Raw genomic sequence first — 23,954 nt, forward strand, 5'->3', positions numbered from 1 at the left:
GCTCCTCTCATTTCTGCCTCCAGGTTGTGCTGCTCTACGCCTCCACCTACGTGCTGGTGTCCCTCAGCATAGACAGATACCACGCCATCGTCCACCCCATGAACTTCTTGCAAGGAGGTGAGCTGCCTCAGCCAGCTGCTGTGTTGGAGGCCTGCTATGAAATCTGGACTACGAGGTGTAGTCAAGTATCATTAAAAATGTGACAAAAGCCAACTTATGGAAAATAGGTGATGTCTTTAAAATACCATCCTGCAAAATTTACACCCAAGGTAGCAAAATTAATAGAGCAAGCAGAATTTTAGACTAAATAGAATGAATGTCATCAGATACTACTGAATACATACTATTAGAGCAGATACTTCGGCAGCTTAACCATATCTAATTAAATATAATAAAATGTGTAGCCCTTGACATAGAAATTCTACTTCTTGGCATCTTCTCTGGGTACATGAATACATATATGTGCTGTGTCTTGTAGCATTGCTTAGAATGGCAAAAATCCAGTGCCACTCTGGGTGTCCCTCAGTGGAGGAATGGCTAGCTGTCCTAAAGAAGTTTCAGTAGCTTAGGTGCATTGATTGCATGCTATGTGCCATCCATGACTCTAAGTTCTTTACATATGTTAAACATTTTAATCCTCACAACAGCTCTGTGAGGTAGGCTCTAGTATTATCTGCATCTTCCAGTCTGGGCAATTACACTTCAGAAAGTAAAAGTAACTTGTCCAAGGTCATGCAGCTTGTAGGTGCATGGGCTGGATTTGACCTCAGATAGTGTGGGTCTAGCTCAGCTGCCTGTGACACACCCTGTCTCTCTCAATGAGGATGTGGTAGAACCATGGGCAGTCATGTACATTGACATTAAAATGTTTAGTGATACAACAGCATGCAGAGGAAGCCATGCAGAATGATAAGATTAATATACAGACAAAGTCAAAGCAATGCTATCAATAGATATGGTTGAGAGAGAGGCAGAAGAGAGATTGCAAGAAAAAGGGAGTCCTTACTTCTGGGAATGAGAGTTGGACAAGCCATAGTGACCACAAGCAAAAAGGTAATTTTTAACCTGAAATATATCAATTTATTGTGTGCAATTCAAAGTAATTGAGTTTACCTGCTTCGTAGGCTTTCTCTAGGGTGTGTGTGTGTGTGCCCAGCACCAAGCTTTTGAGCACTGCCATGCCCTGGGGATTATGGTAGAGAAGAAAGCAGGGAATGGGATGAGGGGAAATGGGAGAGGCAGTCTACAATACATGTATACAGAGGTGTGATACACTTATTCATCCATTGCGTATGCCCAGCTGGCTCCGGGAAGGAGTGAATGTGGTCTATTAAAAGGCACCTCCAAGCATCAACAAAATAAAATAAAATAAAATAAAATAAAATAAAATAAATGATTTTTTATTGATACCCATGGTGCGACACCTCCACCAGCGTATTTTAAGTTGAAATAGGAGAAGGAAAACTACGTATCAGAAAGCGTGTGGGTGTGTCTCAGGATAGCTGCTGGAAGTGGAGAGAGAGCCTGGGATCTACAGCCAAGAGGGGAGCATGGTCAGTTGCATGTTTCCCCATATTCACTAGGTAAAATAAATAAATAAATAAATAAATAAATAAATAAATAAATAAAATAACATTGTTTAGCTCAGAGCAAAGATGACGAGTTTTGGGAGACACTGTGCAGCATTCTGAACGGCATCCTAAATTACAGGAAAGGCAGCGATGAATAGAGTGTCCTTTTAAATATGTAAAGCCATGTATTTCCTCACTGTGAAATTAGTGAGGCCCAGCCCTGCCTCTGTTTTCTCTGAGCAGAAAAGCAAGCCAAGGTGCTCATCGCTACTGCCTGGGGCCTCTCCTTCCTGTTCTCCATCCCCACCCTCGTCATATTCGGGAAGAGGAAGCTCTCCAACGGCGAGGTGCAGTGCTGGGCCCTATGGCCCGATGACTCCTACTGGACCCCGTACATGACCGTTGTGGCCTTCCTGGTGTACTTCATCCCTCTGGCCATCATCAGGTAAGAGGCCCGCAGGCCAGACCCCGAGGGAGCTTTCCTGGTTTGGCAACTGCCACTCTCCGCCCCTACAGCCCACTCACTGCGCCTCGTGTTCTTGCGGGAAGTGGCCGGGCCACATGCTTTTATCTAAAGCTTGTGCTAAGCCCAGCTCCTCCATGTAGAGCAAGGAGCAGGGCACTAACATTTGCTGAGTGTGCGCTATGAGACAGGCAATGGGCTAACTGGCTAACAGTTACCCCATTAGCCATGCTTCAACTCTATGAAAGAACTACTGCTGTCGCCATTTAATAAATGATGACACTCAAGCTCAGAGAGGTTGTAACTGACCCAACATCACACAGGATTTGAACCCAGGTCTGTCTGATTTCACTCCCTGCTCTTTGTCCAGCCTTTCAAGTATAAGACATAGTACCAGTTCCAGAGATATTATCACTGAAAAAATAGTTGAAACAAAACTGAGCAAAAACAACAATAACACAAAACATAAGTAGAGTGTGTGTACCAGAAGTCAGGTCATGGCAAGGAGCATTTCCCAGAAGCCACACTGAAGGATAGAAGAACTCTGACAGGAGAAGGGGAAAGAAAGCAGAGGGGCAGTTGGTTCCCTGGTGACTGGAGGTCAGAGTGAGTATGGAAACAGGAAAGGACAGGCAGGCAGAGCCAGTGGGAGAAAAGTTTGCAGTAAGCTCTTTCTGGGGCGGGGGGAGGCTTGCTGGGAAGGGCCTTAGAAACCAAGCCATAGGATGCTCCCTTTGTCCTAAGGCCAATGGTGAGCCAGAGCTGGTCTTTCAGCAGAGAAGACCACAGCTACCTGGACAGGATAGGTCTCACCTGGTCATGTGACAGGGCCACCTCTGGAAGGGTGGAGTGCATGGTGGGGCTGCAGGGAGCCATCTTGGTGTTCAGTGTGGATGCAGGGCATGCTGATCCTGCCATCCTGCACCCTTTGAGTGTCCCCATGCCTGCCATGGGGTTTCACGTACTTTGTCCTTGGCAAAGGAAACCAGCCTTTGGTAGCATAAACAATCTACATATATATTTATACACACAGTAAGAGCTAAGTGACCAGAACAACCAGAATGACCAGTCACTATGATGCACACTGCAGCCAGCTAACCCACTTGAAGGGTCAGGGCCAGCTGGCCAACCTCCCACAGCCCCTCCCCCCAGCTGGCCCCACCCCAAATCACCCCGATCAGGGTGGGCAGCCAGACCCCACCCATGCATTAATTTGTGCACCGGGCCTCTAGTGCTATGATAAAAACTCTTGTCCTTAAAAAAAATAAATAAATAAAAAATAAAAAAAATTTTTTTTAAAAATCACTGAGTCTATGATCAGTTCCTCCTAAGTTCTTCTTGTGGATTTACTAAATCAAAGATGATGCTCACTTTAATACTGATATATATTTATCAACTGTCCTCTGGGAAAAGGGGTTTCCTGCCGACAGCAAATAAGAACTCTGGCTTTTCTCCCCCTGACCCAATGGGAAATGGTACCATTTCTTTATTAAATCACTAGTGTCCCAGTACATGGATTCATGTATTATACAATGAAAAGAAATTAATTAAAAGAAATGTTTTTATATCACTATTTGCCCTTTCTCTATAATAGACCAAATTCACAATCAACAATGACAGATGGAAACACAGGCGTGCGATTGGCGCCAGTGAGAGCTTTATATGTATTGTGTATGCAGGAGTCAACTTAGCCTTTTATATATATGGAGTAAACTTGCTTAATTAGACCTGCTTTCTGATTTAGCTGAACTTTTCCCAGCCCAGTGAAGCACCCCAACTTCTCTTTCAGGTAATTGTCAGCAACACAGCAGTAAATATCAACAGGAAGCAGATTATTATGGTAGATCACGCAGGGAGAACTGAGGGTAAAATATTTAACTGCAGGAGTGTTTGACTATATTCTGTGAGTGAGAAAACCTGAAGTCATTTTCAAGGTCCAACAATTTTTCTTTTCAGTCAGGTCAAGTTTCTAAGCTTTCTAAATCTCCATTTTCAGGCTAGTGAAAAGAAAATAGGATTCCACCAAGTCTCCTATCTACCTACTCCAGGACTTCTGTGAAAATCAAATGAAGCACAGAAAAATGCTTCACAGACATTTGGTTAAAGTGTAAAATGTTTGCACCTGACTATGAATCAAGTCATGTTCCTGGGCTGAAAAGACTGCAAGGAGCTAGTCGTCACTAGGGAGAGGAAGGCAGACATTGCTACATGACGTCATTACCCGGATGGCCAGACATTTAGCATATTAGCCATACACACACACACACACACACACACACACACACACACACACATATATATATATATTGTCAGTCATAGAGTTTAAAGAAAAGCTATCTCATTGTTTCAATATGCATTTCTTTGATCATTAAGTGGCTAGGTATTGTCCAAGTGTTTTCTGATATTATGGGAATCTCTTGTTCTTCCTCTTTGCTCACATTCAGTCTCAGAAAAAACAAATACTAAAGCTGAATTTTGTACAAGAACAGACTTAGGGCTAAAAGGAATGAAATGGCTTGCTCCCCATTAGAGGTCAAACTGGGCAGCGTGATCCCCATAAGCCAGCCCAGCAGCCTGGCTGAGATTACAGATTGCCCTGTCATTCTGCTCAGTCGATACATTAACCTCTGCAGTTCATTTCAACTTACTATGCTCCTCCCCACCAAGTTGAATTTGGGAGGGATCATGAAGGAGAGATGAAGGTTATTTAGACAACCAATGAAAGGGCAGTCATAGCAACGTTAGCAGGGGCACGTGGTGAGGAGAGCGGTCTGTCCTAGCCTCAGCCCCAGGAAACTAATTGGGAGGAAGAGACTCAGGCTGCCATGGGCAACTGACTGATCAATTTCGGTGACAGCCACAGGTCCTGGCTTCTCTCCTGATTGATTTCCTGTCAGTTCATGAAATCAGTCAAAGCGCTTGCTCAGCAAGGCGGATGCCTGCGCGCAGCAGTGGCTCCCCCTGTGCTGTCTAGCCGGATCTGCCATGTGGGTCTCTCACTGTCCCCCATTCATTTGAGCTGCTTCTTTCCACCAAGGCTTCTCATCAAACTTACCTACAACCCAACTTGGGTGTTTTTGTGTTGTCTTTGGAAATAGCATACTCCCTGCGCACGCACGTGTACACACACACACACACACACACACACACACACACAACATGGACATCTCTGGCCATTTAGTGCCTAGATCCATTTCTGGCAAATGGTAGATCTTCTGTAAATATCTGTGATGGAAAGAAGGAGGGAAGAAAAGAGATAGGCAGAGAGGAGTCATACTGTCTGTGGCAAGCTCATAAGAGAGCTATGTCTGAATAAAGATGTAGCTGTTCTGTCATTAGCTCAATCAGGCTCCCAGGACTTGAAATCCTCATGAGTAACATTAAAGGCAATGCAGTGTTTTTCTGGGTCAACACCACTCCATTGTTTGCAAATTCACGTGTCACACCTGTCTCACTGCCGCTGGGGCGGCTGTCAGCTCTGCCACAGTGCCTTGCGTTGGCTGTGGTTATTCGCTTGCACCTAATTGATACCTCATTCTCTGATCATTTTCATCTCTGTGATATCAGGGCAGAGGCATAAAAGATCCAGGGCTGACAACTGCGAAGGTGTAAGTGGGTAAAAGCATGTTTGGCATGGAGCACTGATTCGTGATCTAATGAAATAAATCTACTTGCTTTTCCTTGGGGTAGGGGGACCCGACTGGGAAGCCCATGTGGAGGCTGGCATATTCTCACCCCCCTAACTTTAGGCCACACTATGTATTTGTTTCACCAAGACTTGGATTAAAATTCAAGGACAGTTGAGGCGGTATACACTCCCAGGGTTATTACAATCTTTCATTCTGTCCAGTGCAATAGCTTCCTATCTGTTTTACATGCCTATTCCTTACGGCAGTCAGAGCCTTTATTTTGTTTGGAAAAGTGCTAAGCATGCAGTAGAGTATGAAATGAAAAAGAAAAATGTTCCCCCCACATCCGCCTTGCCCCACTCCTCAGAGGCAGCGCTGTTAGGAACGTCTGGTATACCTTTCCAGGACTGTTCAGATCAGACACCAGGCTCTGCATCTGTATAGAAATACTACATCCATACAGGAAAAAGGTCTGATCTTCAAAAAACTGTCAAGCAGTCATTTCACTTTCCTGGTTAGAACCCTTCACTGAGTTTCCATTGTTTCATGCTAACACTCAAGACCTCCAACCTTGTGTACAAGGCCATCCTCATCTTAGGCCACATACACATGCTGACCGCCCACAGGCACAGCCAACACCGGCCTTCTTGAAGTTCTTCAATGGTGCCATGCTCCCTCCTGCCTCTGAGCCTTTGCACATACTGTTCCCTCTGCCTGAGGGATCATCTCCCTCTGCATTTAAAACACCATTTTTCCCTCCAGATCTTAGCTGAATGGTCACCTCCTCTGGGAAGTTGTCCCTGACCCCAGGGCAAGTCAAGGCCCCTATTATATACTCGTATATCACCCTACATTATGTCTTTCACAGCATTTTGCTCCTTCATAATCATGTACAATGTATTATATAAAATATATTGCTGTATTATAGACTATGTGTGAAACTTATACCTATGGGAGGATGGTAATGATCAAGGTGAGGAAGGCCGAGGAAGACGAGGGAGGCTTCGGGTGCTCCACATAAGACACTGAGTGTCATCTTGTAGGAAAGAGGGGGTGCTGGAGGGCTTTGGAGCTGGGGGACGGTTCTCTGCCCAGGAGCACCAGCTCCCATGGTGGGGTGAGCATCCAACATGGTAGCAGAGTGGAGGTCTTAGAAGACAGAGGCAGCAATCAGACAGGAGACCAGAAGGGGTACCCATTTCAGCAGCAAGCACACTAAGATCGGAGTGATACAGAGCAGGCAGCATGGTCTCCGGGTGAGAATAGCACATCCATTCACAAAGCTTTCCATGTTTCTGTGTCTAATGGAGACAGAGCTTCCCTTTGAGAAGATGAAAATGTTCTGGAAATGGACGGTGGTGATGGTTGCACAACAATGTACGTGTTCTTAATGCCACTGAACTGCACACTTAAAAATGGTAAAAATGATGCATGTTATGTTCTGTGTGTTTGATCACAGTGAAACCCACCGACACACATAAAAAGAGATTGTACGGGTCCTGAAGAGCAGGGATGTAGAGGCAGGGACACTTTGCAGGGACAAACCACACAACTTGCTTATTACTTTGAAATAAAAGATGAGGAAGAAAGAGGAGACAGATGTAATTCTGATGTCTCTCTGATGCCTGACTGCTACAGCCCGAGAAGTGGCCAGATTTGGGTAATAAATTAAAGGAGTGCCCTCCTTACTAGGCATTTTCCTGGTGAAAAGGAAAGCTGGGGCTGGCTTTCTACTTGCCTCACTGGTCCTTTAAAGATGAGGTGGGGCCCAGCTAGCGTGGCTCAGTGGTTGAGCATTGACCTATGAACCAGGAGGTCACGGTTCAATTCCTGGTCAGGGCACATGCCTGGGTTGTAGGCTTAATTCCCAGTGTGGAGTGTGTAGAAGACAGCTGATAGATGATTCTCTTTCATCATTGATGTTTCTATTTCTCTCTCCCTCTCCCTTGGTCTCTGAAATCAATAAAAATATATTTAAAAAAACAAAGATGAGGTGGGGTGACTTAGGCCCACACCCCTAACACATAAGACCTTTATTCATTTCCACCATGTATGCGGTTGGTGGTCAATAAATATTTGAATTATTGTTCAATTGTTAATAAATATTTGAGTTAGTGATCAATTAAGTACTGGACTTGCAATTATAATATACATCACCTCGTGTGGCTGTAAACTTTCCTTGGATTTCATTTCCTTGGGGAAAAGTTTCCCGGCTCCAACAAATGTTCGACTTAAGTAAAGAACAGACTCACTAGTAATTTTTGTTCTCATTTGTTTCTTTAATGTAGACATGCAAATTCCAGAAAAATCCCTGGGCAGCTGTCTGAGGGGAAGGGGGAAGCTCCGAAAAGGCCTCTCGCTTCCTTAGAGCTCTCAGAGGGGTTGGCTGAACAAGACAGCAAAAGCATTAAGAAGCAGAGCATTTTAACAGTCATTAATTAAGTTATATTCTAAAGATCATTAAAAGCAATTAGTGCCTTGTCAGCTGCTGCAGACTGGAGCTCCGATTTCTCTCTTAACCAGTGGATCTCAAGAGGGAAGCAGGTGGAGTTTTAAAATAAAGTAGTGCTTTTCCCCCAAGTTTTTAGTGGAGATACTTAATGTATTGGAAATGTCAAATGACATGAAAGAAGGTTATGGATTGTTATATTTACCAAAGAAGACATAGTAAGAAATGTTGCCGCTTTTGAGTCATGAACATGTTGATTTCCTGTCATATACATATTATATCACATAAGAGAGATGTGATACTACATGAAAAATGGTGGAGCCAAAACCGGTTTGGCTCAGTGGATAGAGCGTCAACTTGTGGACTGAAAGGTCCCTGGTTCAATTCCGGTCAAGGGCACATACTTTGGTTGCGGGCACATCCCCAGTGTGGGGTGTGCAGGAGGCAGCTGATCGATGATTCTCTCTCATCGATGTTTCTAACTCTCTATCCCTCTCTCTTCCTCTCTGTGAAAAATCAATAAAATATATTTTTTTTAAAAGAAGAGAAAAATGGCAGAGAGAGGACAGAAAATGACATTTATTGAGTCTCAGATAATTTTCAAGCACTGTGCTTGGCATTTAAAATGTTGTCACATTTGATCCCAGAAATCTCTGAAGAGGTTTGTATTGTTAACTCCAATTTCCAGTTTCAACTGGGGCTCACTGCCTTTGTTTGGGCTACAACAAAATACCACAGACTTCTACTATATACAACAGAAATGCATTTCTCTCAGTTCTGGAGGCTGGGAGTCTGAGGTCCAATGCCAGCAGAGTTCAGTGAGGTTCCTCTTCCAGGCTGCAGACTTCTCTCTGGTGGAATGGCGAAGGTCTCTTTCTAGAAGGGCACTAATCTCATTCATGAGGGCTCCACCCTCTGACCTAAGCATCTCCCAAAGACCCCGCTTTCATATACCATCACATCGGTCATTAAAATGTCCACATGTGAGTTTTGGAGGGACACATACATTCAGGCTATATTACTCTAATTGCTATGTTATCTATTGTTTGATAACAAAATGATCATGAGCCTGATGATTAAAACAACACACTTCATTATCTCATAGTTCTTGTGAGTTAGGAGTCTGTTCATGGCTTATCTGGGTCTTCTGCTGAGGCAGGGCATGCACCAAGGTGTCAGCCAGGGCTGCGGTGTCCATCAGAGAAGGATCTTTCCCCACCTCTCACAAGTTCTTGGCAGAACTACTCCCTTGGGGTTGGAGAACTCCTGATTCTGCAGCCCCAGTGTGATTCTTCAAAGCCAGCAATGGAGGCAGATACTAGCAAGACAGATGCTACACTGCCATGTAACCACAAGCATCCCATCACCTTCATCCCGTGCATTGATTAGAAGCAAGTCACAGGTCCTGTCACACCCAATGGAGAGGATCACACAGAGGCTGAACACTGGAGGCAGGAACCATGGACTAACGTCCAGGGCATACCACCAGCAAGCAGTAGAGCTAATTACAAGTCTAAATCTTTTTCACCCTAAGCCCTGTGTTTGAATCCTAATCTCAACTATACCTCTAACCACTGGGGTGATTTTAGAGAAATTTAAGGCTACCAGCCTTAGACTCCTCACTTCAAAAAGTAGCTGCATCCCGCTTATCTTTCTGGAGGCTTTCCGTTGCAATCGGCTGAGTCTACGATCAGCAAATACAGAGCACCCCTCCCGCCATACCTCACACCAGGAAGTGGAAGCGGCCCTCCTTCTGTGTCCTTCGGGCGGGCACCCAACAGCCATTTATTACCTTTGCTCCTTTTCACAGTGTCATCTACGCCATTGTGATCCGAACCATTTGGAGTAAAAGCAAAGCCCACGAGACGGTGATTTCCAACTGCTCGGGTAAGCCTCTAATCTGAATTACCCAACTCTTGGAGGACTTTGCCTCTGTCGAGGTTTTCCTCTAGCAAACAGGAGCTTGGGCTCTGGATACAGCAAGCCTGCACTGTTGTGCCAGGGCCCAGCAGGCAGATCAGACCCCCATGGAAGTCCCCCCTCCTTTTCCCTCCCAGCTAGGCCCTGCCTCCACCTGGCTCCCTGGAAACGGGGAGAAGGAAAAGGACTGTGAGTCTGGCCACGCTGTACCAGCCGAGGGACGTGCTAAGCAGCCTTTGAGCCAGAATCTGGGGTGATCCCAGTCTCTCAGGCCTGGTCAGGAGGAGGACACGGGTGAAAAGAGAGGACTGTCCAAGAAAACACCATCCATTCACCAAACACCAGAGCAGACATTTCTATTGAGCTGAATTCACAGACCGAGAAATCTGCCTTTGATCCACAGGGCAATTCTGGACCTAAGCCAGTGGAACACGGTCCATGCTTTCCCCTGACCCAACACTCCAGCTCCCAGTAGACTGAGCCTGAGATGGCCACGTAACCTCCCCCAATTCTCTTGCAGTAAAACTTCACTCAGAACACCCACACGGCATGCACTGAGGTGTTTTATATGACCCAGGCCTGATTCTAGTGTACAAGGATTCTTCCTGTGTTCCCATAGGCAGAACTTAGACACATGACTATACCCTGCTGAAAAGGAGGCTGGGAAATGTGGTCTAGCTGTGGGTCCCAGGGGAAATGATCTGATGAAAGCTAATTTGTCTCTGCCACAGTGATTTCAGGCTTGTCAGGGATCTTGGCTCTGCCTGAGCTAAGGAGCTGAGGAACAGAAAAGGCTGTGAGTTAGGTGAACTGGGTCAGTGGTTGGCAAACTCATTAGTCAACAGAGACAAATATCAACAGTACGATTAAAATTTCTTTTGAGAGCTACATTTTTTAAACTTAAACTTCTTCTACTGCCACTTCTTCAAAACAGACTCACCCAGGCAGTGGTATTTTGTGGAAGAGCCACACTCAAGGTGCCAAAGAGCCGCATGTGGCTCGCTAGCCACAGTTTTGCCGACCACAGAACTAGGTCATACCTCCTCCTAGCTAACTGTGGCCTCTGTTTTGCCAGAAGTTCAAAAAAGAAAAGGAAAAAAACCCTCAGGATGGAAGAGGCCATAGTTTCACAGTTAAGCAGGTGAGACATAATGCACTAAAAACATGTAGCATGCAGATTGGGTTATATTTATAGACAAAGAGACCACCAATGGTCAGAAATCAAAAACAAATTTCATCTTTTAAAAATTGTAGAAATCAGACATACCTTCTTAAAATGTTTAATGGGATGAACGTGAGGAATATAAACTTCCTAACGTATGAAAAATATTTATTCTAAAATACTTCTAGGTAGATTCCTTGTTAACAAACCACCTGCACTCAGTATAGGTCCACAGATAGCTCCCCCTCCTGGCCACGAATAAATTCTGCCTCATTTTAAAATCCCAGGATAACAAGGGCCCCTGGTGTCTCCCCTCCCCGCTTCTGGTGTTCAACTCACAGGAATGGATTCCCAGTGGCTCCATTCCCCAGTGTGGGGAAGGTGAGGAGCAGGAGCTGGCCACTTGGAGACTAATTCCCAACGCGGGCCCCCTAGGGACTCATGCCTGAGCTGAAACAGCCTAGGGCGGTTTGCAGAATCTAATGAGCCTGCTGCCTCCAGCCTTCCCCAGCTATTAATGCCCAGTGACAGCTGGATGTAACTGCTTTTCACTCCCGTTCAGGGCCAGGGCTGGTGGAATTAATCCTTTTATCTCCCAATAAAGGAGAATTAAGGCGCTTTGTAGCCTGGCGGTGTTTGAAGAGCCGGCCTTAGGAGCTGCAGGCTTTGCATTTCCCAGAGTGCTCCCACTGAAGAAAGGTGCTCCTTGCTGATCTTACTGGGAGAGCGAAGGGCAGGTTGCTGCTTGCTGCACCCAGCTGCTCTGTGCAGAGGACAGTGCGTTTCCAGTTTAAGCAGATTTCAGAGTGCAAGTGTCATTCTGGGAACTTTTCTGAAAAACCAACGCGGTCAGCTGCTTCCCCAGCAAACAGGACACTGGGAAAGGAGACAATTTGGTCTGCTGGCTTTTTGACCTGCTTCCCGTGGGCCTAATCCCCCCTGGTAATTTTTGGGTGTACGTACTTCCTATACAGAGATAACAACACTATAGGAGAAACTGTCTAAATGCAGGAAGACCTTCTGTTGGCCTCCATAAAGGCAGCTCACAGTCCTCCTGAAACACCATTAAAATTGACATGCTCGCCAAAACTGGTTTGGCTCAGTGGTAGAGCGTCGGTCTGCGGACTGAAAGGTCCCGGGTTTGATTCTGGCCAAGGGCATGTACATTGGTTGCGGGCACATCCCCAGTAGGGGTGTGCAAGAGGCAGCTGGTTGATGTTTCTCTCTCATCGATGTTTCTAGCTCTCTATCTCTCTCCCTTCCTCTCTGTAAAAAAATTAATAAAATATATATTTTTAAAAATTGACATGCTCAGCATAGGGCTTGGCATCTGGACTTCATTATTTTATTTGAATCCTCAAAAAAAAAAAAAAAAAAAAAAACACTGAGAATTTGGTGTTTCACATCTCATTTTTAAAATTGGGAAACTGAGGCTGGGAGCAGTAGGCAATTTGCCTTTGGTTACACAGCTGGCAATTGGTACAGCCGGGGTTGTATTCCGGTCTGGCTCTGAAGCCTGTATCTTCCCAAGATGCCTCCCTAGCAACCAGGGTTTTTCAGCCTTGGCACTTAACTAGAGCTATTGTGCTGCATTCTGTCCATCACCATTCTTTATTTTACCACTGCTCAATGAGAGAGAGGGAGGTTTGTATTAATTCATTCAACAAATATTAATCACTCAATGAGTTCTGAGGATATAGGAGTGGAAAATACAAAGTTCCTGTCTCCATCAAGCTGACAGTCCAGTGTGTTCTCATACCCTTCAGGGTGGTTTGTTTTTGTTTTTTAATATCCCTGGTTTGAGCCTTTGTCGAGATTGGAGTTTCTGAGTTAGATGAATGAGTTCGCCTGGGGTGTCCATTCTAAGAAAATGGCTTTGCCCTGGATTGCCAAAGCAATCAGATGGGTGTCTCAGCATCGCCCCTTGTGGTCACATCGCTCATTCCAGCTTCGGGGGCTGACTCCAGGCCTCCCTTGGTTTGCAAACTATAGCTCAAGAGCCACATGCAGCACTTTGGCCCCTTGAGTGTGGCTCTCCCACAAAATACCACAGCCTGGGCAGGTCTATGTTGAAGAGGTGGCGTTAGAAGAAGTTTAAGTTTAAAAAAATGTGGTTCTCAAAAGAAATTCAATCGTTGTACTGTTGACATTTGGCTCTGTTGATTAATGAGTTTGCCAACCACTGTTGCAATACATTTGGATCTTATGGTAAGCTGCAAACTGAGCAGTTTCCAACATCCAGCCCAGCGCCATCTCTACTCTAAAAATGTCCAAGACGTCCTCCAGGGCATGGGAGAGCAGGATATTCCTGGCCGGTTCCAGTAGTGGGACTAACTGGCCATGTTCCTCTTGGCAGGAACAGCACTTCATTTGACCACTCCTTCTTTGAATCTGCAGATGGAAAGCTATGCACCAGGTACAACCGAGAGCTCTTCTCAAAGGCAAAAATCAAGGCCATCAAATACAGCATGGTCATCATTCTTGGTAAGCAATGCCCCTGTTGGTTTTTCAGCTCCATGTGGACTTTCCAAGAGCAAACTGGGACACGCTGGTAGGGAGTCAAGAGAGAAAGAGCTTTGTCTGCATGCATACCCATCTCTGTCTGGTTGGGAGAGGAGTGTGTGAACCTGATCAGCCTCTCTGTAGCCCTTCCAAAGGTTACCTTGGGTTCCTGATCTCTCTCTTCATTAATCTCGCTCTGCACCAAGGCCCTGGGGTTCACAGTTTGGAGAAAATCTGACCACTAGCTGAAGAGGACGCTCACCATTGCCCCATTAATCCAGGTGCTTTCTTGACTGCCTACTCTCCCCCAGGCTGAGGTTGATGAGCAAGAGGAAGACAGATGTGGCAGTTTGTTTCTTCTGGATGACTAATTTCAAGGTCCCTATAAATTCCTCTTTAACGGACGCCTATCTTCTCTCTCACTCTCCTGTCTTCTTCCCTTTTCTTTCCCTTGGCCTCTACTCTGAAGACCCATAAAGTCACCTCACCCCTGGGGGGAAAAAAGGGGGTATTTCTGGAGCACCTAATCTGTGTCAGATTGGTGTGTGCTCTTTGTGATCCTCAGACCTTCAAAATGTCCTCTTCCTTAGGCCCTCTCTGCTAATGACCTTGATTCTTATTTCCTTGAGAAATACTACCAAGCAGAATGGATCTTCCTCCCTCTCCTGCCCTCCCAGGCACTGGGGGGAAGAGCCTCTAACATGTGCCTTTGTCTTTTCTCCATTGCTGCGGATTCCTCCCCTGCCCAACACGTTCTCTTGAGCCTGCATCTCACCTTCCTGCTCACTCAAGAACGTTGTGCCTCCAATTATCTCCTCCTCCCCACACAGATTTCCCTCCCCTGGGTCGCAGGCACATAAACATACGAAATAGCTGCCTGGATGGCCTCTTTAGGAACAGCCCCACTTCACCACGCTCTTGCCAGCACACTTCTCCACTCTTTACCTCTCATTCCCAGAAGCATATTTCTGTCCGCTTTCTTTTCTATTTCTCCAGGAAAACCACCCTTATCAAGGTCACCACCACCTCCAAATGCCAATGTTGATTGTCAATCTTCATCTTATTTGACTGCTAAGCAATATTTGACTAGTTTGTCCTCCACTTCCTTTGCCTGGGAGTTATATCTATTGTTTCTACTTCAGAGCTCTACTAGGCGTACCGGTTAATAATGCGGATTTTGTGATCAAAGAAAACACGATAATTTCAAGAGCAACGTCAAAAGTGCTTTATCCAAAATATCCAAAATGTCCATTGCAAGCTACACATTTCCCTCATCTTTCAGGTAATTTAAGAACTTTTCTTGTTTTGAGGCAGACCACTCAGAGACCCAATTTTCCACTTCATGGTACATTTTGAAGAGCTCAGAAAGTGTGGGTGCCGTCGAAAGGAACAAGTGGTAATCTGAAGGAGAAAGGTCTGGTGAATATGGTGGGTGGGTTAATACTTCCCAGGCAAGATCTCATAATACACTACACCTTACTGATCCCATCTAACGTAGAGCATTGTCTTCTTCTTATTTGGCCTTGCAGTCCATGTTGATGGTTGACCTGGATCAACCCATGATTTTTTTGCATTTGGGATTCTCAAAATAAATCCACTTTTCCTTGCCAGTCATAATTTGATGCAAAAAAGACTTTCTTTCATGCCATTGAATCAACATATTCTTGATAACTTTTCAGTTTTCCATTTGTCCATTTTTCAGTTGACATGGCACCCATTTTCCTTCCTTTAAAATCTTTCCCATTGCTTGTAAATGATCAAAAATTGTTTACTGAGCAATGTTTAATCTTTCTGCAAGTTGCTTTTGAGTTTGACAAGCATCTTCATCCAATAATGCTTGTAATTGTTGGTTTTCAAACGTTTTTGGTTGACCTGGGTGTTGACTTTCACATCAAAATCATCACTTTTAAAGCATTTAAACCAGTGTTCACAAGTATCTTGAGATGCATCATGTTCACCATAAGCTTTCCAAAGTATACAATAACTTTTTCTTCAAAATAAAGTAATGAATTAAAACTTCCTGCAAATATTCTTTTTTTAGCACAAACTTCAACATTTTAAAATGTAATAATATCTATGATGTTAACACCTTCAGCAAATTTGACATATGAAGTTTCAAAATTTCTGTCAATACAATAAAATAGCATACATATCAAATCGTGTGTGTATATATATATATATAAATATATATGTGTATATATATATATATATATATATATCTATCAATATATGTATAACTCCATCTTTTGAAAAAAAAAAAACCCCACATTATTAACCAGTATTTGTATTTCTAATAAGCTTATTATAGGCAACATGGCAAGCCGGAAGTCTTGGCATGCTCTCCTACCCCCTGCAAAGTAATTTTCCCCCCTGGTGTCCTTTCCTCTACCCTCAAGGTTTTTCTGGCTTGTCTCATAAACAAATCGACATGAGAAGATTAGCAAGAGAAAAGAACCAAATTAATACATACATATGTAAGGGACTCCGGCATCTGTGAGACAGACGCTGCCTGCAGAGAGGTTCTGGGACAGAAAGGGGACACGTGTGTGTCAGACATCCTGAGCTAGGGATGAAGCAAGGTGCCCTGGGAGCTTCAAAAGGTCATTGCAGGATGTGAAGAGCAGACCTTTAGTAAATTGAGGTCTGCCCTGCCCTATAGGTAGGTCAAAAGAGAGGTTTCTCCACTGGGTGATTGTAAACAGTTCTCTGCTATGTGAGGGTCCAGATGGGTACTCAAAGGATGTAAGGGACATGGTAGGACTGCCCTGCTCCAGGCAGGAGAGTTGGCAACCCTGGGAAACCTGTACCAGACACCCAACACCCATCCCCCTTAAATACAACAGCACACACGTGGTCCAAGTGCTTCAGAAAGCAATCTCACCCTTCCATGCCCAGCAGTACCCGGACTTTCAGTAAGGAGTCCCAACAGTGGGCCAATTAGATGCTCTCTTTCCAGAAAGAGAAGCTCCAGGAATGTATCTGGGGGGGGGGGGGGGGCGTGTTTGTGTGGAGAGAAATTATGTACGTGTGTGTGAGAGAAAGAGGGATTATGTGTACGTGTGTGAGTGTATGTGTGTGTGTGAGTGTGTATGTATGAGATAGTGTGTGTACATGTGTGTGAGAAAGAATGTGTATGTGTGTGAGTGTACCCTGTTTCCCCGAAAATAAGACAGTGTCTTATGTTAATTTTTTCTCCCAAAGTTGCGCTAGGTCTTATTTCAGGGGATGTCTTATCTTTCCATGCGCTAGGTCTTATTTTCGGAGGATGTCTTATTTTCAGGGAAACACGGTATGTATGTATGTATGTGAGTGTATATGTGTGTGAACACATGTGTGTATGTGAGTGTGTGTACCTGTGTGAGTGTGTTTGTGTGTGTGTGTGTGTCTGTAAGAGACTGTGTAAGTGTGTATGTACGTGTGAGAGAGAGTATGTGTATGTGTATGTGTGAGAGTGTGTGTGTGTGTGTGTGTGTGTGTGTGTGTGTGTGTGAACCAGGACATTAAGGTTCACGCACAAGATGGTTTTACATATTTCTGAGAGATCCCAGGCACTAAGGATCATCCCCTGGGCGGGGGCCTCGAGGGGTGCTGACGGCTCACTCCTCCCCAGCCTTCATCTGCTGCTGGAGCCCGTACTTCCTCTTCGACATGCTGGACAACTTCAACCTCCTTCCCGACACCAAGCAGCGCTTCTACGCATCTGTGATCATCCAGAACCTGCCAGCCCTGAACAGCGCCATCAACCCCCTGGTCTACTTCGCCTTCAGCAGCAATGTCTGCTTCCCCCGCCGGTAAGGGGTGCCAGCCACGTCACTAGTTGGACAAAGGGGAGCCCAGGCCCAGGCCATGGCCCGTGCTCTTTGTCTTAGACCACAAACCCTCTACAGTGAACATCCTCCCCGGGTCACACAGAGAGGACCCTTCCTTGCGCCAAGCATGTCCACAGGAAGCGCCCCAGACATGGAAGGACACGGAGTGTGATGACCACTTCACAGATAAGCACACAAAGGCCCACCCAGTCAAGTGGCATTGCTGAGCTCAGAGGAGTGACTAGTAGCAGAGCTCCCACAGCTCCATTCATTTTGCTGTTTTTCAGCTGTTTTCCTACACAAACTACAGGGAATAGGAGGCGACACTCAGAGGAAATAGAATAATAGGATGCTTTAAGGCTGGGTTGGATCCCAGTGGCTGAGGTTCAAATCCTTCCATTGTGGATCCATAGCTACCGTAACCTTGGATGAGTTATCTAACGTCCATAAACCTCAGTTTGCTTACCTGTAACATGGGGCTAACAGCAGTGCCTACCTCTTGGCCAGTGATGTCTGCTCACCGGGCTCTGGTATTGACCTGAGAGAATGAGGGCTGTCGTTGGTGGGGAAGGAAGAGCAGGGGTATGACATGGAGAGTGCTTAGCACAGTGCCTGATCCCTAATACATTCTTCCTAACTATTACCTCTTCAAGTTCCCACTCCCCTTTCCACTAAGTCCAATTATTTTCCCTTTCTCCTTTATTCTTTCTCTAGGGAGCAGAGATCACGGGATTCCAGAACCACCTGTCGGGAGAAGGTTGAGAGGCACGAAATGCAGGCTGTGTCCAAGCCAGAATTCAACTAGACCCCAGGGCTGTGGCAGGGCTGCACCCCACTAGCTCTCCTGGGTCCCCGTCACTACCCGGGCATGTGCATGGAGCCTGGGCTGATCCCTGCGGCTTTCCTAGGCGCGCTGTCTCCGCAAGCTCTTCTGCATGTCTCTGGCTGCTATTGTCTACCTAGCACCTCGGCCAGGAAGCGCTGGTGGGTTTATTTTGACAAGTCTAGAGATTGGTATTTATAAGCATAATCCAAGGGAAATATGACTAAATGTTTTCTAGTCGACTTTTACCATTGGATTTTTCCATAAGTGGAAAAGGAAGAATTTAATTTGATTATATATACATCCCCGCCCACAGCTCTGGGACGTGCGTGAGAGTCTTATTTTTAGCCTCTCATAGATTCTTGACATTAAAATCTCCTTGGCAGAATCCTCCTTCCCAGAATGACTCCGATCTCAACTTTTTTACTTTTTTTTCCCCCCTTCTGCTGGTGGAGTCATTAACACGTGCGGTATGTGTTAATGGCGCTCCATTCCTCATTATGGGGTGGACCCCAAGACGGCGTGTTTAAGATCACAGTGGCATTTTTCCCATGCATTTCTCTTTTCAATTCCATGTGGCCTCGGGGAAAATCTCTCTTTAGGCGGAAATCAGATTCCTCCATCACTATATTCCTGAGAATTATTTTCTGAACCTGAATGCCTGAATAACTTGTCTAATAGAGAGTCTTGAAGGCCGCCTCCCTCCCCACTGACCTCCATGTGAGCAGCCTGGGAAGCGCAGAAAGGCTGAGAAGTACTTTTTCACATTTCGCTTTTAATCAAGATGTGCCCTGGAAGACCCACAGAATCGCTGCTCAGCTAGTCACCTGCATGGGCGCCAATGAACAGAGCAAAACCCGGCCAGCGTCCTGGCTGGCAGAACAGGAGGCCTGAGGCCTCCTGACAGTTCTCCATCTCTGTCAAGCTCAGGTCTGCCTATCTCATCCCCTCGTCCATTCTGAAAGTTAAGGGGAGTGGGAAGGGCTTTGTGCTCTTGAGAGGCCCTGAACTTGACATTGTGGTTGTAGTGCTGTCTCTCCCATCCCCTCTGAAGACTGCAGATCAGCCGGACAGTGGTGCGGGTGCAGAATAAGCTGCCATTCAACTGAGGCCTGCTTCATGTCAGCGTGGACCCTGGAATCCTTATGTCCGTGGATTTGCTGAGCTTGGCAAAGCATGATTTAAACGTGACGAGAACCCTGGTCATGGCCAGTCCTTACGACTTTGCACACATCCATCACTGAATGTTTCTGGGCATCAATTTCTCATCTGTCAGACAGAGGCAGGATAGTAAGAAACTGGGGAGATTCCTTGGCAAGTGGAATGGGGAAACTGAGGCAGACCAAAAAAAACTGAGCGCAAACTGGCCAAGGAATGTACAGCAGATGCAGAAGGCCACTAGGGTGGACAGCTCTGGTGTCTAACCATGGATAAATCTGGTGCCAGACCTCACCCCCAGGTGGCCTTTCCTCCCCTGGCTTGTCATTGGCCATGTGGGTTTGATTCCCTGACTTTCTGTATCACTGGTCATGAAATGTAAGCCACAGACCTTTCCTCCTGAGAGATAGCATCTAGGCCCCAGGTATTTTTCAGCTCCAGGCCAGAAAAGCAATAAAACCAGGCAGGGGACCCCAACCAGCTGCACTGACTTGCCCTGATGCTGACCAATCACTAGAGATCAAAACCCATGCTCCCCTAAGACCTCCCTGAACCCCCAGACTTTAAAACCCTCAAGGACCCAGCTCACATGCTCATGCCCACTCGTTTCCCTGCCCCTCTCCTTCCCCCACAGGCATGCATCTACTAAACTCTAAGCCGTGGTCAACAAACTGCGGCTCATGAGCTACATGGGGCTCTTTGGCCCCTTAAGTGTGACTCTTCCACAAAATACCACGGCCTGGGCAAGTCTATTTTGAAGAAGTGGTGTTAGAAGAAGTTTTAAAAAAATTTGGCTCTCAAAAGAAATTTCAATCATTATACTGTTGATGTTTGGCTCTGTTGACTAATGAGTTTGCTGATCGCTGCTCTAAGAAACCCCACAAGACTTGCAACCAGGGAGCCATGGGTGGCAGCAGCTTGTCCCTGGCAAAGCCCCCGAACCTGTCCCCAAGGCCCCCTTTCCTCTGACTCTCCAGTGAGCTATGCGCCCCTGCCTATGCTCTCCCATTGCTTCTTCCACCCTGGGCCCCTCTTGTTTCACTGGCCCCACTTTAATAAATGCGCTTTCAGAATCACTTGGACTCACTTGTGAAATCTTTCCCGCATGAAGGCAAGAGCCCACACACTGTCAGCAGCCCAAGGCAGACCCGCACAGGGCCAGTCCCCATTCCGGTAACAAGATGAGAACAGAATGAGGCTGGAGCAGAGGGTGGAGTGTGTCCTTTACAGATACGGGTTCTGAGATTGAAATGAGTTACAGTGAGTTACATCACATCCTGCGAGAGCTACTGGGATTCTTTCCCAGGGCCTCAGTGACTGGATGACTCGGCCCTGATTCATTTGCCCTTTGGAACGTATAACTTCCCTATCAACACTATGATGTCAGAGAGACATGGTTTCCTAGGCAGGAACACATGGGAAGCTTATGCTGCAATGTCACTATTGGTAGCCTTGGGGACCAAGTGGGTCCCGGTCAGAGGGTGTAATATAAAGAGGCTTACTTCCCACACTGAGATAAGGAAGAAATCTCAGTTACATTGACACATCCTCAGGCACAGCCACACTGTAGGAAAGAAGTGTTTCCACTCTACTGGACTAAGTTAAAGATGAATGGTTAAAACTTCTCTGCTTTCGTGGGAAGCATAACTTTTTAATCTCACCAAGCAACACCTTCACCTATTTTTCCCCACCTTTTTAATGGCTTTAACTTGTTATTAATCGTGATGGGGAGAAAAAAGTAACTACGTGTTTGTTCTTAAACTGAACAAACACGTAGTTTAAACTGCCTTCCTCACTTGAGTCAGACAGCTCTGTCCACACATACAGGGGCTTTGCCTCTTCCTTCCACATGCACCGTGTGGAGAGGGACCACACGGCTGTGTCTGCTGAGGAAACACAAGCAGGTTTAGCAGGAAATAAAGTCATTCTGCTCTTGTAGGATCATCCCAGGCGAGTTGGCAACTAAGCTATAGCATGGAAAACATTTGCAGCACAGATAATTGTCCAAGATTCGGTATTTAGAATATCTAGAAATTCAAGCAAACCAATAAAAAATGACAATAGAAGATAAATAGAAATATGGGCAAGACTTTAGTTCAGAAAAAAGGTTATCCAAATGGCCAATGGACATAAGGAAAGGTGTTTAATCTCATTCAAAGTCAGGGAAAAGGAGAGTAAACCACAATAAGATACTAATTTGCACCCACTAGATTGCCAAAAATGATAGGTGTTAACAATATCAGTTGATTACGAGGATGTAGCTCATCAGAAATTCTCATTCTGTTATAGTAGGTAAATAATTAGTACCACGATTCTGGAAAATTATGGTCTTTTAACTAGTAAAATTAAGATTACGTATACCACCTGATCTGGAAATTCTGTTCCTGAAAGCACATACTACAGAAGGAGAGTACAACTGTGTGTATATATGTGAAAGAACATTCATAACAGCATTGGTTATAAGACCCCCAACTAGAGGCAAAACAAGTGCCCACCGACTGTAGAATAAACAAACAGATTATGTTATATTTCATACAATGGACTACTTTACACCAACAAAAATGGAAAAAAAAAAACACACACAAAAAAAACAGCTACTTGCCACAACATGCAAAATATCTTTAAAAACATATGGTAAAAGAAGATAGATATCAAGAGATACTATATGGCTTCATTTATATAACTTCAAAATCAGCCCAAATTAAACAATTGTGTTGGGTGATGCACTCATAGAAAGGTGATAAAATTCTAAGTCACAGCCACAAAATTCCTCTTTATACATCAGGATTGGGGCCCTCTGGGCGGAGAGCCTGTTTGGCAGGGGGCACGCAGGTTCTATACCTCGATCTGGGTGGCAGTTACCAGGATGCCCTCTCTCTAATTTCCTGTTCATCTATATATACTTACGTTTTGTGCATTTTATGAATGTGTTCTAGGTCACAATGAAAAGTGTTTCCATAACTTTTTCTAAAGCCCTTTGGAAAGATTACTCTGGAAGGAATGTAGAAAAGGGAGCCAGACTGGAAACAGGAAGGTCATGAGCGGGATCTCGGTTACAAGCTCGAAACAGCGGTGACGGCTGACAGGTCAGTCCTCTGGGCCCCTCCTCTGCAACGTTAGCATCCAGCGCTAGGGACAGTGTGCCAACGTTTTTCACAATCTGCAGACACTTCTTGGCTGACTCCTTGCCTTGAGAGTCAGGTCATCAGAAATCAATATCGCCCTCTGTTCTCTTGCTTGTCTAGGGGACCTGAGGTCCTTAAGTTCTTGTCACCAGGCCCCCCACTTTCATATCCTCCCAAAATCTCTGCCCCTCCTCTCCCCATCCTTTCTGCCCTTCCTCATGACTCAGGGTGGAGCAAGAATATAATACACCTGCTAAGAAGTTACTCCCAGAACCCACCTAAATGCAGCATTCTTTGGGAGAAGGTTTACATGTAAATAGGGAACATTGGAGATGGTGCGACTTACCCCCCAAAGAACTAAATCACCAAAGGTAGAGACTTTGGGGCTGAATAGGCAGCTGGAAGAAATACTTCAGCCCAACAGCATGCGACCCACACATCCCCGTGACTACCTGACAGCTTTCAAGCAGGTTGACTCAAAAGTCCCAAACCCGTCTGTGTTGCAGATCACACAAAGAGTTTTTAAAAATACAGATTTCTCGCTCCCCAGCCCCAGAGATGGTGACTAGTTGGGCTCTGGGCAGAGCATGGAAACCTGTGTATGTATAAGCCACTCAGGAGATTCTGATGCCGCTATTCCATGGGCAGGTGTGTCAGAGCCAGCAACTAACAGCATGCCAGTGGTTAAAGCCCAAATTTCTCAGGGCCAAGGTGTGGGCAGGCCCCCTTTGCTCACCTCCACCCAAGTGTCCTGGATTGCTCTCGAGGATTTGACATGATGTCACATCCACATGTTGTAACAGGCACCCAACACCTGCTCAGGGCATCCTTCTGTGTTCCCAGACATCACAGACACACGTGGCCCGATTTCCCCACCTGGCTCTCTCTGGGTATCTGTAGACATGCGGAACTACTTTAGATTAAGGTCTGTTTTAATGGGTCCAACCTGAGGCCAAATGTGTTCTCCCAAGACCCCTCTTGGCCGCCTTGTAGCGGTCCAGATATCTGGCAGGTACACCCAGGACATCTCTAAGTTCATCTTCTTCCCACTCTGGATTAAATGCACCTTTTCCTCCATTAAAATAGACCTTAATCTTAGGTAGTTCCGCATGTCTATAGACACCCGAGAGAGAGCCAGGTGGGGAAATCTGGCAAAATCTGGCCACGTGTGTCTGTGATGTCTGGGAACAAGGACGGATGCCCTGAGCAGGTGTCTGGTGCCTGTAACAACATGTGGATATGACAGCATGTCAAGTCCTTGAGAACAGCCTTACTTAAACCTTTTGGTCTCAAGACCCTTTCTGTTTGTTAACGTGGATTATATCCATTGATATTTACTACAT

The 23,954-nt window shown here is 45.6% G+C and overlaps 1 protein-coding gene across 1 annotated transcript in view; it reads left to right on the top strand.

The window, feature by feature from the left end:
- NPSR1 (neuropeptide S receptor 1) overlaps positions 1–18,712 on the top strand; it is a gene marked incomplete at its 5' end in the record, with an annotated part of 63,429 nt that extends 44,717 nt beyond the window's left edge. Inside the window, 6 exons of the mRNA XM_084897301.1 lie at positions 24–117; positions 1,815–2,016; positions 9,923–9,999; positions 13,592–13,678; positions 17,307–17,487; positions 18,220–18,712. Of these exons, the coding sequence (XP_084753427.1) occupies positions 24–117; positions 1,815–2,016; positions 9,923–9,999; positions 13,592–13,678; positions 17,307–17,487; positions 18,220–18,310 (732 nt within the window). The 3' untranslated portion in view covers positions 18,311–18,712. The remainder of the gene's footprint in view (positions 1–23; positions 118–1,814; positions 2,017–9,922; positions 10,000–13,591; positions 13,679–17,306; positions 17,488–18,219) is intronic.
- Positions 18,713–23,954: the final 5,242 nt, after the last annotated feature.

This window comes from Pipistrellus hanaki, assembly GCF_964339955.1.
Source record: "Pipistrellus hanaki genome assembly, chromosome: 10".
Lineage (NCBI taxonomy): Eukaryota > Metazoa > Chordata > Mammalia > Chiroptera > Vespertilionidae > Pipistrellus > Pipistrellus hanaki.